Source organism: Cyprinodon variegatus, unplaced genomic scaffold (genome assembly GCF_000732505.1).
Source record: "Cyprinodon variegatus isolate N-32 unplaced genomic scaffold, C_variegatus-1.0 Scaffold241, whole genome shotgun sequence".
NCBI lineage: Eukaryota > Metazoa > Chordata > Actinopteri > Cyprinodontiformes > Cyprinodontidae > Cyprinodon > Cyprinodon variegatus.
In genome coordinates, this window is record NW_015150694.1 from 699,930 (window position 1) to 712,090 (window position 12,161).

The window sequence follows — 12,161 nt, forward strand, 5'->3', positions numbered from 1 at the left end:
GTGAGACCGACTATTTCTAGCCGGAACCTCTCAGCCTCACACACTAGCTCCGGCTCTTTCCCCACCAGCGAGGTCACATTCCACGTCCCAAGAGCCAGCTTTTGCAGTCGAGGATCGGACCGCCAGGGTCCCCTCCCCCGGCCGCCACCCAACACACATTGCACCCGACCCCTATGGCCCCTCTCACGGGGGGTGGGCCAATGTAAGGGGGGACCCATGTTTCCTCTTCGGGCTGAGCCCGGCCGGGCCCCATGGGTAAAAACCCGGCCACCAGGCGCTCGCCAACGTGCCCCCCCTCCAGGCCTGGCTCCAGAGTGGGGCCCCGGTGACCCGCGTCCGGGCGAGGGAACGCTGAATCCAAATATTTTGTTCATCATGGGGGTCTTCGGGCTGCGCTTTGTCTGGTTCCTCACCTAGGACCTGTCTGCCTTGGGTGACCCTACCAGGGGCATAAAGCCCCAGACAGCATAGCTCCCAGGATCATTGGGACACTCAAACCTCTCCACCACGATAAGGTGGCAGCCCAAGGAGATTATATAGTTCATTGAAAAATAGGACTAGACTTTCATCTAGTTAAAAAATATGTTTTTAAAACATACAGAATTCAAGGAATCGCTGGAGATTTCCATTTGTCAATTGATTTGAAATGTTCAATTCATCTGAAAACAATGGCCTCATCTTAAATATAATTTTGTTCATAATTCTATTTGGGAAGTGAATTTACCAACAACATCTGATTTTCAGCTTTATAAGTAGAATAAATTCAGCAACAAATACTTTCACAAAGGTTGTGTGTTATAGATGCATGAGTAGTTTCCTCCTTTTGCATAATCTGATGGTCCCCGTGGCGTTCATAAGGTCTTTATGCATTCAGGCGTTTGAACACTTTTTCATTCCCTTATAGCTGCGGTTGTATATAAAACAGGTACATTTGGAGTTTTAAGGAATTCTTCTTTTTTTTTATATATAACACCATCAAATTGACATGATAAACTGAACACATTTCTGAAATTGTTGTCAATGTTATATTTTTTGACTTACAGCAGACATGCTCAACATGAAAGACCCTTTGACAGAAAAAACGTAACATCAAATTAGCAGATAAGGATTTTTCCTATCCTAATGAGTAAAAAGCTGGATGTTGGTTAATACAGGCTGTGGGGAATTTTTACTATGCACTATATTGGGTGTAGGCAAACCTGGAAAGACATGTTTTCCTCTTTATAACTGAATAAAAAGATATTGGCTTGAACTGAAGGAAAAATGTAGTCCAACATTATAGTTTTAGAACTTCGTAAAATGCTAAACATTTATTTTTCTTAGAATTTATGGACCTTTGTAGTAGTTTAAGATAGCTTTATCTGTCGGCTGCTCTAACTGTCATGTTCTAACTCTTCCTAAAACATGTACCGTAGATAAAGTTTTACTAAAATATTTATGCCCCTCTTTGCAACAGGACAAGCTTATGATCCAACTTACATGACAGAACACAATAAAGCAAAACAGTAAATAATTTACCTAGGTTCTCAGGTGGATCCTTCTGTTGGTTGTGATTTGCAATAACAATTAAAGATTACCCAAATTTCGTTTTTTTTTATTTCAAATTGGCAAACAGGCTGACAAGGTTTGAATATGCCACTATAGATACAACTTTTAAACCACCCAGTATGGGGAATATTTGACATGTGTTTGTAGAATTTTTGTTAAAACAGAAGCTGCATTACTTTTCAATGGAAAATGGATAGCAGTTTTAAATGATTTATACATCGTTGGATGTAACTATATTTAGCTGCATCAAAGCATTTCGCTTCATAAATATTCCAGCTCTGCTGTTATCCGTTAGTCCTATAAAAAGGTGCATGGTTTCCTTAATGTTAAAAGATTAAATTACAAACAACAAAAATTACATATGTTATATCTTGACCAGCCATTTATAATAAATCTGTATGAAAATCTACACATGTTTATATTTCAGTACTACTTTATCCTAAACAACAGCTTTTGAAAAAAATGTACGAGTGAAACAACAGTTTTCATATATTTTTTGCTTAAAAAAACCCAAAAAAACTCTGAAGGAATTATTTATAAAAAAGAAAAAATTCTTTACAACCTGCCTACATTTAGCATGACTTTGCCATCTGGATACTGTCATTCAAACTGACTCTATTTGTGTGGCTTCAAAGCTGTCAAATAGATAAAAATCACTTCAAATAATCAGAACTGTTGGATATAATTATGTGATCTGTGTCTCATTCACTCCTGAGCTTCTGAGCCATCTGTCTTCAGTGACAGTGATACTGTAGTGGTAATCCTGTTTTCAGACCAGTGCCAGTGAAGCATGCAGCCTTTTTTGCTTGGTTTAATATATCGAGTCATCATTTTCATTATCTTCTCCGTTTTGGGCTTTCAGCCATTATCTGTGCCTTAGAGAGACAAGCTCAGTAAACAATAATGCACTCTGTATCCCTAAAGCACATTGTTTAAGATTATATCCCATTATCTAATGCAGACAAAAGAGATGAGGAACAATGGCACAAAAAAAGCAAAAAAAAAACCTGAATTGTAACAAGTTTCGAACACCAACACATTCCAGTGTCTCTACGTCAGATGAAACAGGAAAATAGATCCAGGATTATTTATTATAAAGACCCTATCCCATTGTTTTTTTCATTTAATAAGATAGAACTAATGTTTATAGTACCCACATAGATAACCCCAACTGGGTGTTTCCATTTTTTTTTCCAAGCAGGTAAGCTGTTTTAAAATGTCCCTTTTTTTATGGAGCTACTGTAGATCGGTCTCAGTTTTAACAAAAAGATAAGTGATTCACACAAGCACAAAAAATCCACACACACAAAGGGCAAGATCTACAAACGCACAGAACGATTGATGCAAGCATACAAGATCCACATATGCACAAAACAAGATTCACCAAAATATTTCTGGTCCATAAACAATTATAAATTTAAATACATATTACCCATGGTCTTTAAACTTCACTGCATTTGTGTTTGGATTTTTGACACTCCCTTGATGTGCCTCGATACACAAATGCATTTTTTCAAACAGGGGATGGTTTGCCACCAATCACAAAGCTCCCTTGTATAAGCCAATCACAAGAAAGTGGAATGACTTATTCCAAAATCTGCAATTGGAATCACATTAAACAGGAAAAGGGATTTCGAGAAGATCCTGTTAGCCAAATATAAATTATGGTAACAGCAGATTGGTAACTATTAGAGCATAATTCTTATATATTCCCAAAAACTAAAACCTTTTATTTAAATTATTGGATGCAAATTATTGGTACTGGCAGATTTCTCATTTCCATCAAAATATTTATTTTATACCAAGAGGTTTAAAGTTTAACCAAATCAAGTCACAACAACTTTCAGGAGTATCTTCAAAACAAACTTCTTATCGCAGGCATGGATGAAGAGATGCTAAGTTTGGAAGCAGAGAACAAACATAGTTCATACAAACCAATTTTGTATAAGTCACCCCTGTTTCAAAACTCCATAACAAAAAGAAAATATTTGGGCAGAAACTACAAATATGCTGGATGTTGATGGGAGTTTTTATATGTCAATAGTCTTTGCATCAATCGTTCTGTGTGTGTGGATTTTTTTGTGCTTGTGTGAATCGTTCTGTGCATGTCTGGATCTTTGTCCTGTCACATATGTGTATTTGTGAAAAGTGAGACTGATCTAGCCCAATGCTTTTTGAGGGTTAAATGTTCTTGCAACAGAATAATAAAGAAAACTAATCTTTTACAAGTTTTCTCCTCAAGGAAGCGAAATAAGACTCAAACTTTTAAGGCCTAAGCATTGGATACACTCTATACTGTCATTCACACCATGGTCAAACCAGAAAGCTCCAGCTGCAAGTTGGCTCCTCAGTCTCAAGAAGGACCTCAGTTGCTACTTGCTTACTTGTGTAAAATAAACCAATAAACCAAAACTTTGCTGTGTTTAACTGTAATATGTATTGATATAAGAATATAAATTAATAGATTAATAACTGAGACCAAGTTGTCAGACACTATTTCATTGGACTTATTTCGAGAGGTTCTTAAAGATAGACAACAAGCTTCTATGAAACAGTGTCACTGCTTTTAAATTGTTTTTATTGTTTTATATTTGTGCATATGTATTAATTGTTTTTTGTTTTTTTTTGTAGCCAGGTTGCAGTGTATTGCAGATCTCTGCCCAGGTCCCTCTTGAAAATGAGATCAGATCTCAATGGGGTTTACCTGGTTAAATAAAAGAAATAAAAAAAAATTAAAAAAAAAAAAAAAAAACTTGCTCTCTCTGAAGATTCCTATAATATGGTTTATCCAGTAATTGCAACCCTCAGTCATTTCTTTTCAGCATCTGAGAAGAAATGAAAAGTTGAAACCTTAGTTTAAACTTTATTGTTGAGGTGGCCAGCACGTTACCTGTGCATACTGATCTCGTGTACACTGCATTGTTTTGGCCCTGATGCCAATCTGGTCCAAAACAATGCAGTTTTGTAAAAGTGCTACGATACAGTTGGTATAACTACAAAGGCGCTGTACAAACTTAGTCACTAAGCTGCCTAGTTGAAGTGCACTTAAACCCTAAAGCCAGGCGTACGCTGTGCGATTTATTTCAATCGTTGCATGTAGCTACAGCTCACACTGTACGACTAACCGCAGGGTTAAGTCATACAGGGTGAGTTCACAGCTCACGATTTATGTTCGGTCTGACGCTCTGATGCGATCTACCTGCTCACACTGTACGACTAAAAACCATGTCGGACTCAGCTCTGCAGGGAGATGGAGCTGCTCTGACTCGTCTATCTGGAAGCCAAACAAATAGAAGGGGAATATTAAGCTCACTATAGTGAAACGCGCTGCCTTGGCAATTTGTGCACAGAACTGCATTTCACTCATTGCATCCCTGCCACACTGCTGTGTTTAGATCTGAGAGGAAGAAGAAAAAGAAAAATCCCTCTTTGCGAATGTGCCCTGAGTGATTTGCCCACGACGGTCGGGAGAAAATCAAACATATTTGATTTTCTCCCTGACCTCACGATTCCCGATCGGGAGGTGGTCGTGAGAGGCTGATCACCCCTGGTAACCCCCTGTACACCACACGACGCACGATCAGGATGAGATCACAAAAAATTCTCTCATGACTGGAAAATCGCCCTGAAAATCACACAGTGTACACCCGGCTTAACTGGTCAAATAAAACTACACATGACTGTTCTGTGACCTTTAGGTCCATTCACTACTGCTGTGTTTTGTAGAATCACCTTGTACATGTTACAGTGCCAGTCAGAAGTGGAACAAAAACTAAAACGTCAGACTGAAGTTTTCATTTGACTCCTATAGGATTACAATTGGCTAGGCTTGGCACAGAGGTTTTTATAGGGTATCAGTGTATTAGATCTTCAACCTCAAAGAGAACTTTTCTCCTGATTTCCTCTTCTTCAGTGAAGGCATTATCATTTTAATCTTCATGATGCAAGCTCATATTCCAACTGCAGAGGTCTGCAGACTTGCCACTGGACTGGACTGTCCAAATTCAATATTTTTAACACAATTTATGCAGCATATTCTGCACCTCTTTCAAATTTGGAAATAGCCAGATTAATCAAGTTCAGTAAAGTTGATGATTCAAAATACAAGCTTTACAGTATTCATAGTTTGTTTTTAACTGAGTGCAATGATGCACAAAACGAAGTGATGAAGTAATTTAGCATAACTGAATCACTGCGCCTACTCTGTGCAGGAGTCCTGTTGCATTTACAATAGATAGTTTAACACAAGGGAACCTAAAAACTGCTCTAACATCTCACAGCGGGTCACCAACTTAATTATATGAAACAGTACAGACTACATAGACAAATAGTGATTCTAATTATGAATAATGGTCCTTTCTGCAGAGCTTTGGGGCTTTAGCAACATTAAAAGATTTAGAGAATATTGATAAAGGGCAAATAGAAGGATCAGTGAGTGGTCATGCTCATTGGTCCCTTATGCAGCTTTAATTTCACTAACAGTATAACTCGTTTAAGTCCATGCATTGAGCAAATTCTTTGCTAAAAGATAATAACGTAAAGTCTAAGCTTTAGTAGAGAACACAGGCATTAAAATCCAGTAGTAATATTACTTAAATGACTATTCAAATGGAGCAAGTGTTAGATAAAACAAGTGCAGATTTGCAGCGTGTTAGGTCTTTAAGGAAGAGTGAGTGCTCACTGACAAACTGGGAGGCTTGTTCAACCAGCAAGATACCCACATGAGACAAAATCCTCTGCACTGGTCTCTGGTATGGAAGGAACCGGCTATTTTTCTCAAATAGATCACTGGTAATAAAGGAGCTTATATTTGGGAAGCGTATTATTATGATTCCTTAACATCTGCAGGGAAACATCATGGGCAGACATATTTTCTTTTGAGGATTAAGGAACAGCACTATGTCTCAAAAATATTCTCTAACCTCTAAATAAATATGACATCCACAGTGTCCCCGCAATTACACATCAGATTTCAAAGGAAATTAGTTTCCGTAATTCTAAATTACCTTTCTTTTTGTATTCTAACCCTCAGAACCCACAAAGGGTAACTAAGTAATAACTAAAATCCAAGTTTCTGCATTCAATCCAATAGTTTGTTAAGTGCCGTTACAGAAAAAAACTAAAGTTTGGACTTATAAAATTGTCAAGGTATGAACTCCTCTTGGGAGATCTAATCATAATCTTGTTTTTCTCTGCTCAGAGTATGTGCCTCTTTATAACAGGCAACCTGCATTAAAGATAACTCGAGGAAGAGGGTTACAGGAAGCCGAAGGAGCCGTGCAAGGGTGTTTTAAGCGTACAGACTGTGATGCACTGTGCCAGCCACATGGGGAGTATATCAATGCAATGGCTTATTGTGTGACAAACTATATGAACTTTAATGTAGATGACAGAATTCCAACCAAAACATTGAGATGCTTTTACTATAATAAACCCTGGATCTGAGGGAACTTCTAAACAAAAAAGAAAGAGTCTTAAGGAAGGTAGAGGATTTCTCAGGAGTACACAGATTTAACTTAAGATCAAGATAAGGAAAACAGAGAAGGCATACAGGAAGAATATGTAAAGCAACCTCCAGCAGAAAAATATCAGAAATGCATGGTCAGAGATGAAGAACATCAGAGGCTTCAATCAAAAGCAGGATCAGAAATTTCCAAGTTTAAAAAGAGCCAAATAATTATACTTATTCCCAAATAGGTTCAGTTCAGGAGCAAGCTCAGCATCCCTCTGTCATATATAAAGTCCAATGGACATTCCCCCCACATTTGAAACGTTGTATTTTCCTGAGAAGATGAAAAATTTGCCATGAACCATCCTACCGTTATGTGTTTCTTCATGGCCAAATCAGAAGATGGTTAAGCTCCCTCCCCTTTCAACCTTTCTGTTTTTAGAATTGACAGTTCAGGACCAGGCCTGCTTTCAGGCTTCTACAGCACCTCTTCAAACTTAACCTGAACCAGGACAGGATTCCTGTGATGCAGAAGACCTTCTGCCTTGATCAGACTCAGAGGAAAACTTAGCAAAAACCCTCAATTGACTGTAGACCTTTTGCCCTTGCATCACACATGATGAAGGTGTTAGAGTGACTCATGTTGAACCAGCTGAGCAAGCAAACAAATCAGCTATCAGGACCCCTGCAGTTTGCCTATTGCTTTGGAGTTAGAGTTGAAGATTCCATGATACATCTGCTTTAATAAACCCTCTGTTATTTAGACAAGGCAGATAGCACAGTAAGAGTTACATTATTTAATTTTTCCAGTGCATTTACACCGTTCAGCATGATTTGCTTCACTACCTGACAAACAGACCATAATTTGTCATACTGAAAGTAAAGAAAACTACTCAAACAGCTGGTTAGCTGCAAAGGAGCACCAAAGGGGATGGTACTCTTATCATTCATTTATACTCTTTACACCTCTGACCTTCTTTACAAGACACTGTTATCTGTAGAAATACGGTACTTGAATGAATTGACTGACCGATCCTGAATGTCAACAAAACAAGGGAGATAATTGTAGATTTCAGATGAAAAAAGAAAAAGTTGAAAACTATTAACATCATTGGAGAAGAAATGAAGGTGGCGGAGGAGAAAGTATCTTAGATTTCCCAAAGAGAATAGACACAACTAGGACCCAACTAGGAAGCTGTCTACAAGAAGGGACATATGCTTACTGCCCCCATAGGGATTGATCCTAAAGCACTGGACATATTAAGCAGGTACAGAAAATGAATAGATATATTATGTAAAGATTTATATAGACTTGTAAACCTCCAGATGACCTTTTCTTTAGATCATTAAGCAAAACTTAAAAATGGACAAAACCAATGAACAAATAAACAAAATAAAAAATCCATCTGCCATGAAGGAGGAGGCTATAGGTCAGCAATGTCATAAAGGGTGAAGTAGATGGACCAAGCTACAGACTGGAACATAGATGTAGCATAGTGAGGCTTTTAATAATAAAATAAACTTACAGCACACAAGGATTTCAAGAATCAAGAGGAGTTTGATTGAAGAAAAAGTAAAACAAACAAGAAAACAGAAACTCCATTAGCATTTAAACGTGTGTAACGGCTAAAATTGAATAAACCAAAAGTTGGATGTTTTTTTAGTGAGTTAAGTCAAATCTTTGTGTAGAGAAAATATATCTATCCATAGACTGTATTTATTGTTAGATTGCTGAATATCTCTGTGATAATGTGCAGACATATTTTATTTTTAACCTCTGTTAATTTTGTGTCACTGGCTTTTCTCAGAAGCTGCATTTTTAGTGACAGGTTTTAATAAAGGTGCAATTCAGCTTAGATTTAATGTATTCCTGGACTGTGTGTGCATGTGTGTGTTTTGGTGTGTGTGTTTGTGTGTGAGATATAGAATGTAACTGGGTTAATTCAAAGAGTAATGTGGGGTCTGTATTGCTGGAGGCATATGCCATGCATCCCACGTGCCTGACTTCCAAATGAATCAAGGCTTTTCCACAGTGTTGATGCCACTAGCGAAGAGCATAGTGCTTTTTCAAACACTAAATATTACATCAAATAAGCCTGGCTGTGTCTCTGCCTGGTGTCAGTAGAGAGAGTAGAATCAGTTTTTCAGTCTTGCAAAAACCTGTATTGCTGATTGTAAAAGTCTACACCCGGGTTTCTATATTTAGATACCGGTCTGGTTGGAAATATTTTGCACATACATTTTGATGCCATCAAAGTTGGCTTGCTTGCAGCTGATAAACATTTATATTCAGGTTCATGTCTCTGCAAACAACAAAAGAATATTGAGTGGTATCTAAATGTGTTACTTGTTTGCATAAGTACGGAATGATATATTGCATTGTGTGTGAGGTCTTATTGTCCTTGAAACACTGAGTATCAGCAAATACTTTGAAAACCTGTTGACAAGTGCTTATGTTTAAACAGATTAGAATGATTTCTCTTCAATGCAATGTGTGCAATTCATATGATGAATCCAAGAGTGTATGGTTAAACTAATCTATGGTAACAGAAAAAAATGCATCTTATGTATATTTCCTAAATAATAAACCTGGACCCCTGTTCCAGTCAGACTCAGTTAAGTTTTATTATTTATTCAGTAAGTTTTGACTCAATTCAGTAGATTTTAAATATTTTTTCTTATAGATTACCATTTTTAACAAATATCATCTCAAGGCAGTTTAAAACACACAATGATTTGTTTCCTATCCAGCAATTCAAAAACAATCAATAAATATTCTTATTCATACTTATTTAGCATAAAGTTAATTAAAATAAAAAACAACAAATCAAAAACAACTTTGACATATTAACTTTACAGAAGTCTCTTACTGTCAACAAGCATAAAATGACAAGATAGTTGACTGCATCAAATGTTTTTAACTTATTAGCGTAACATTTTAATGAGTAACTTGAAAAAGGAAAGTAAAAAATATATATATATATAAAAGAGAGCATCTGTTAATATCACTGTTTATAGTAAATTGGGGATGATGAACTGAAGTTGGATGGGACACTTGGGAAAATATCAGGGATGCTACCTGATCCCCTTATTAAGAAAATACCAAAGTTACACACTTTGTATAAGGTGTCTTTAATTGGACAAATCATAAAAGGACTGCATAAACTAAAGCATCATACATGTTTTTATTTAGATTTTGTAAGTCAATAATAGTACTGAAATACCAAAAGGTTTGATTATTGGGACCCTATGACCTTTTGTTTCATGTTTATTTGATTTCGTGCAACATATAAACTGGGTCAAAAAGCACAACATTAATACCCAAGTGTTGCAATACCAGACAAATGTAATCAAGGAACAGTTGTTTTGCTTTGTTGGCTCTAGAAAGTCAGTGCCGTTTTGAGTAAGCATTCCTCGCTTTTAGGGCCAAAACATCCTAATCCTGAGCTTCTTTCTGTCACACTCTGCACATTATGCTGCATCAAGCTAGTGCTTCTGTTTTTGTGGATATGTCTAATAGGACTTAATCAGATCAGGTTCTCTGGAGGTACCATTTTGGTTACAGAGAATCGTAATGGCCAAAGTAATGTTAAATTACTGTAAATTCTTGGTTTATGTTTTGTAAAGCATTAGTTTGATTATCAGGATGATTAGGATTAAGTATTGTGGTTTGTTAGTTAATTTCAGTACCTAATGATAGCTACGTAATGTAATTTTTTAAAATCTTCTTTTAACAGATTGAGAAGATCATGACGTTGATTGGGGCTGGCATTGAAACAACCAAAAACAAACACCACACACCAAGCTCAGGTAAATATTTTCTTTTTTTAATGAGCAGGTTCTTTGTTTGCTCTAATGTGTAATTACCAAATTGTAATTACCTGTCTGTCAACTAAGAACTGAACCAATTTAGCTTAATTGTTTTCCATTGTGTCCATCATGACATAACATTCAACTGTACTGACTATAGCTCCTAAATACAGAAGTTTATATGTATCACCTTTAAGATATTTGCTGTGGTTGAAAGGATAACTGAAAATAACTCAAGAGGTCTTTGTTGTTTTTTTCTCCTTAAAATATCTAAATTTGCTGATAAACTGAATTTTATTTATCTTTGTAACAATCTTAGATATTGGTCTACAATCACTTATCATTAAGGTGTCCAGTTCAGACATCTTGATGCTCCTTGATAGCAGGAATTATTTTGTGCCCTCTGCCATCAAGGAGGTGAACAAGTAGTAAATGTCACTTGGTCTTTTCTGCTTCCCTTCCCTTGATGAAGTGAATCTGCTAGTGCTGCTGTGTCTGCAATTAACTTTTTTTTATAATTGTATTATTCTATTAATGTTTTTTTACATTGTTGCCAGCAAGCCAAAAACAAATTTCTGCCATCATTATGTATAGTAGGCAACAAAGTTTTTTTTTCTACTCTATTATAGAAAAGGTTACAGAGGTCTAAACTGGACAGTGGTTCGGTCAGTCAAAGGTGGCTTCATTTGACTAATAGGTAGGTTTCATCTGAAAATGCTGAAAATGCTTAAATGTCTGAAGGGTCCTCCGTTAGGATACTTATTGGAATCAGACAGCAAATAAAACAGTGTAATTTCTGCTACTGAAATGGGTGCACCTCTGAGAGTTGAATCATTATGAAAGACTGATCAACTCAGAAGTGGATTCTGAGTAACATAAAGGGTATGTCACTTTAGACAGCAAATTAGCAATGGATTAGGCCACCTTTTTCTTGAACATATTCAAACACATCTTTAGACATCAGAGACTGAAGAGATGTAGAAATAAAAACATACTTATAGATGAAAGGTTGAATTCAGGTTGTGTGTATATTCCTTTCTCTAATATACCTAAACATCATCAAACTAGAGGGAAATGTGGGCTTATTTTCCAGTATTTAAGTGGACATTTTAATAGCTAGATGGTAGGCCTATTGTTTTTCTGACTCTGGGAATTAAGCTGACTTTCATCTGAATGTTCATTGTTTCCATTTTTATCTCACAAGTTTTCCCTTTATGAAAAATACATCATTTTAAATTCTGCTCTGTCAGTTTCTTCCTAGTTGATTTATATTTTAATAGTTCTAAGTTTGATAGTGGGCTTCAGCGAGTGTCCTTCAGGCGGCACAGAGGGAGAGGCCAGCTGGCACCAGCTT

At 36.7% G+C, this 12,161-nt stretch overlaps 1 protein-coding gene across 11 annotated transcripts in view; it reads left to right on the top strand.

Annotated features, from left to right (window-relative positions):
- LOC107089148 (ankyrin repeat and SAM domain-containing protein 1A-like) overlaps nt 1–12,161 on the top strand; it is a 75,909-nt gene that overhangs the window by 12,146 nt on the left and 51,602 nt on the right. For all 11 annotated transcript variants that reach the window (XR_001481419.1, XR_001481420.1, XR_001481421.1 and 8 more), the window contains one exon: nt 10,735–10,807. Coding sequence is in view for 7 of the 11 variants with exons in the window: in XM_015381751.1 (XP_015237237.1) it covers nt 10,735–10,807 (73 nt within the window). In the remaining 4 variants the exon portion in view is untranslated. The remainder of the gene's footprint in view (nt 1–10,734; nt 10,808–12,161) is intronic.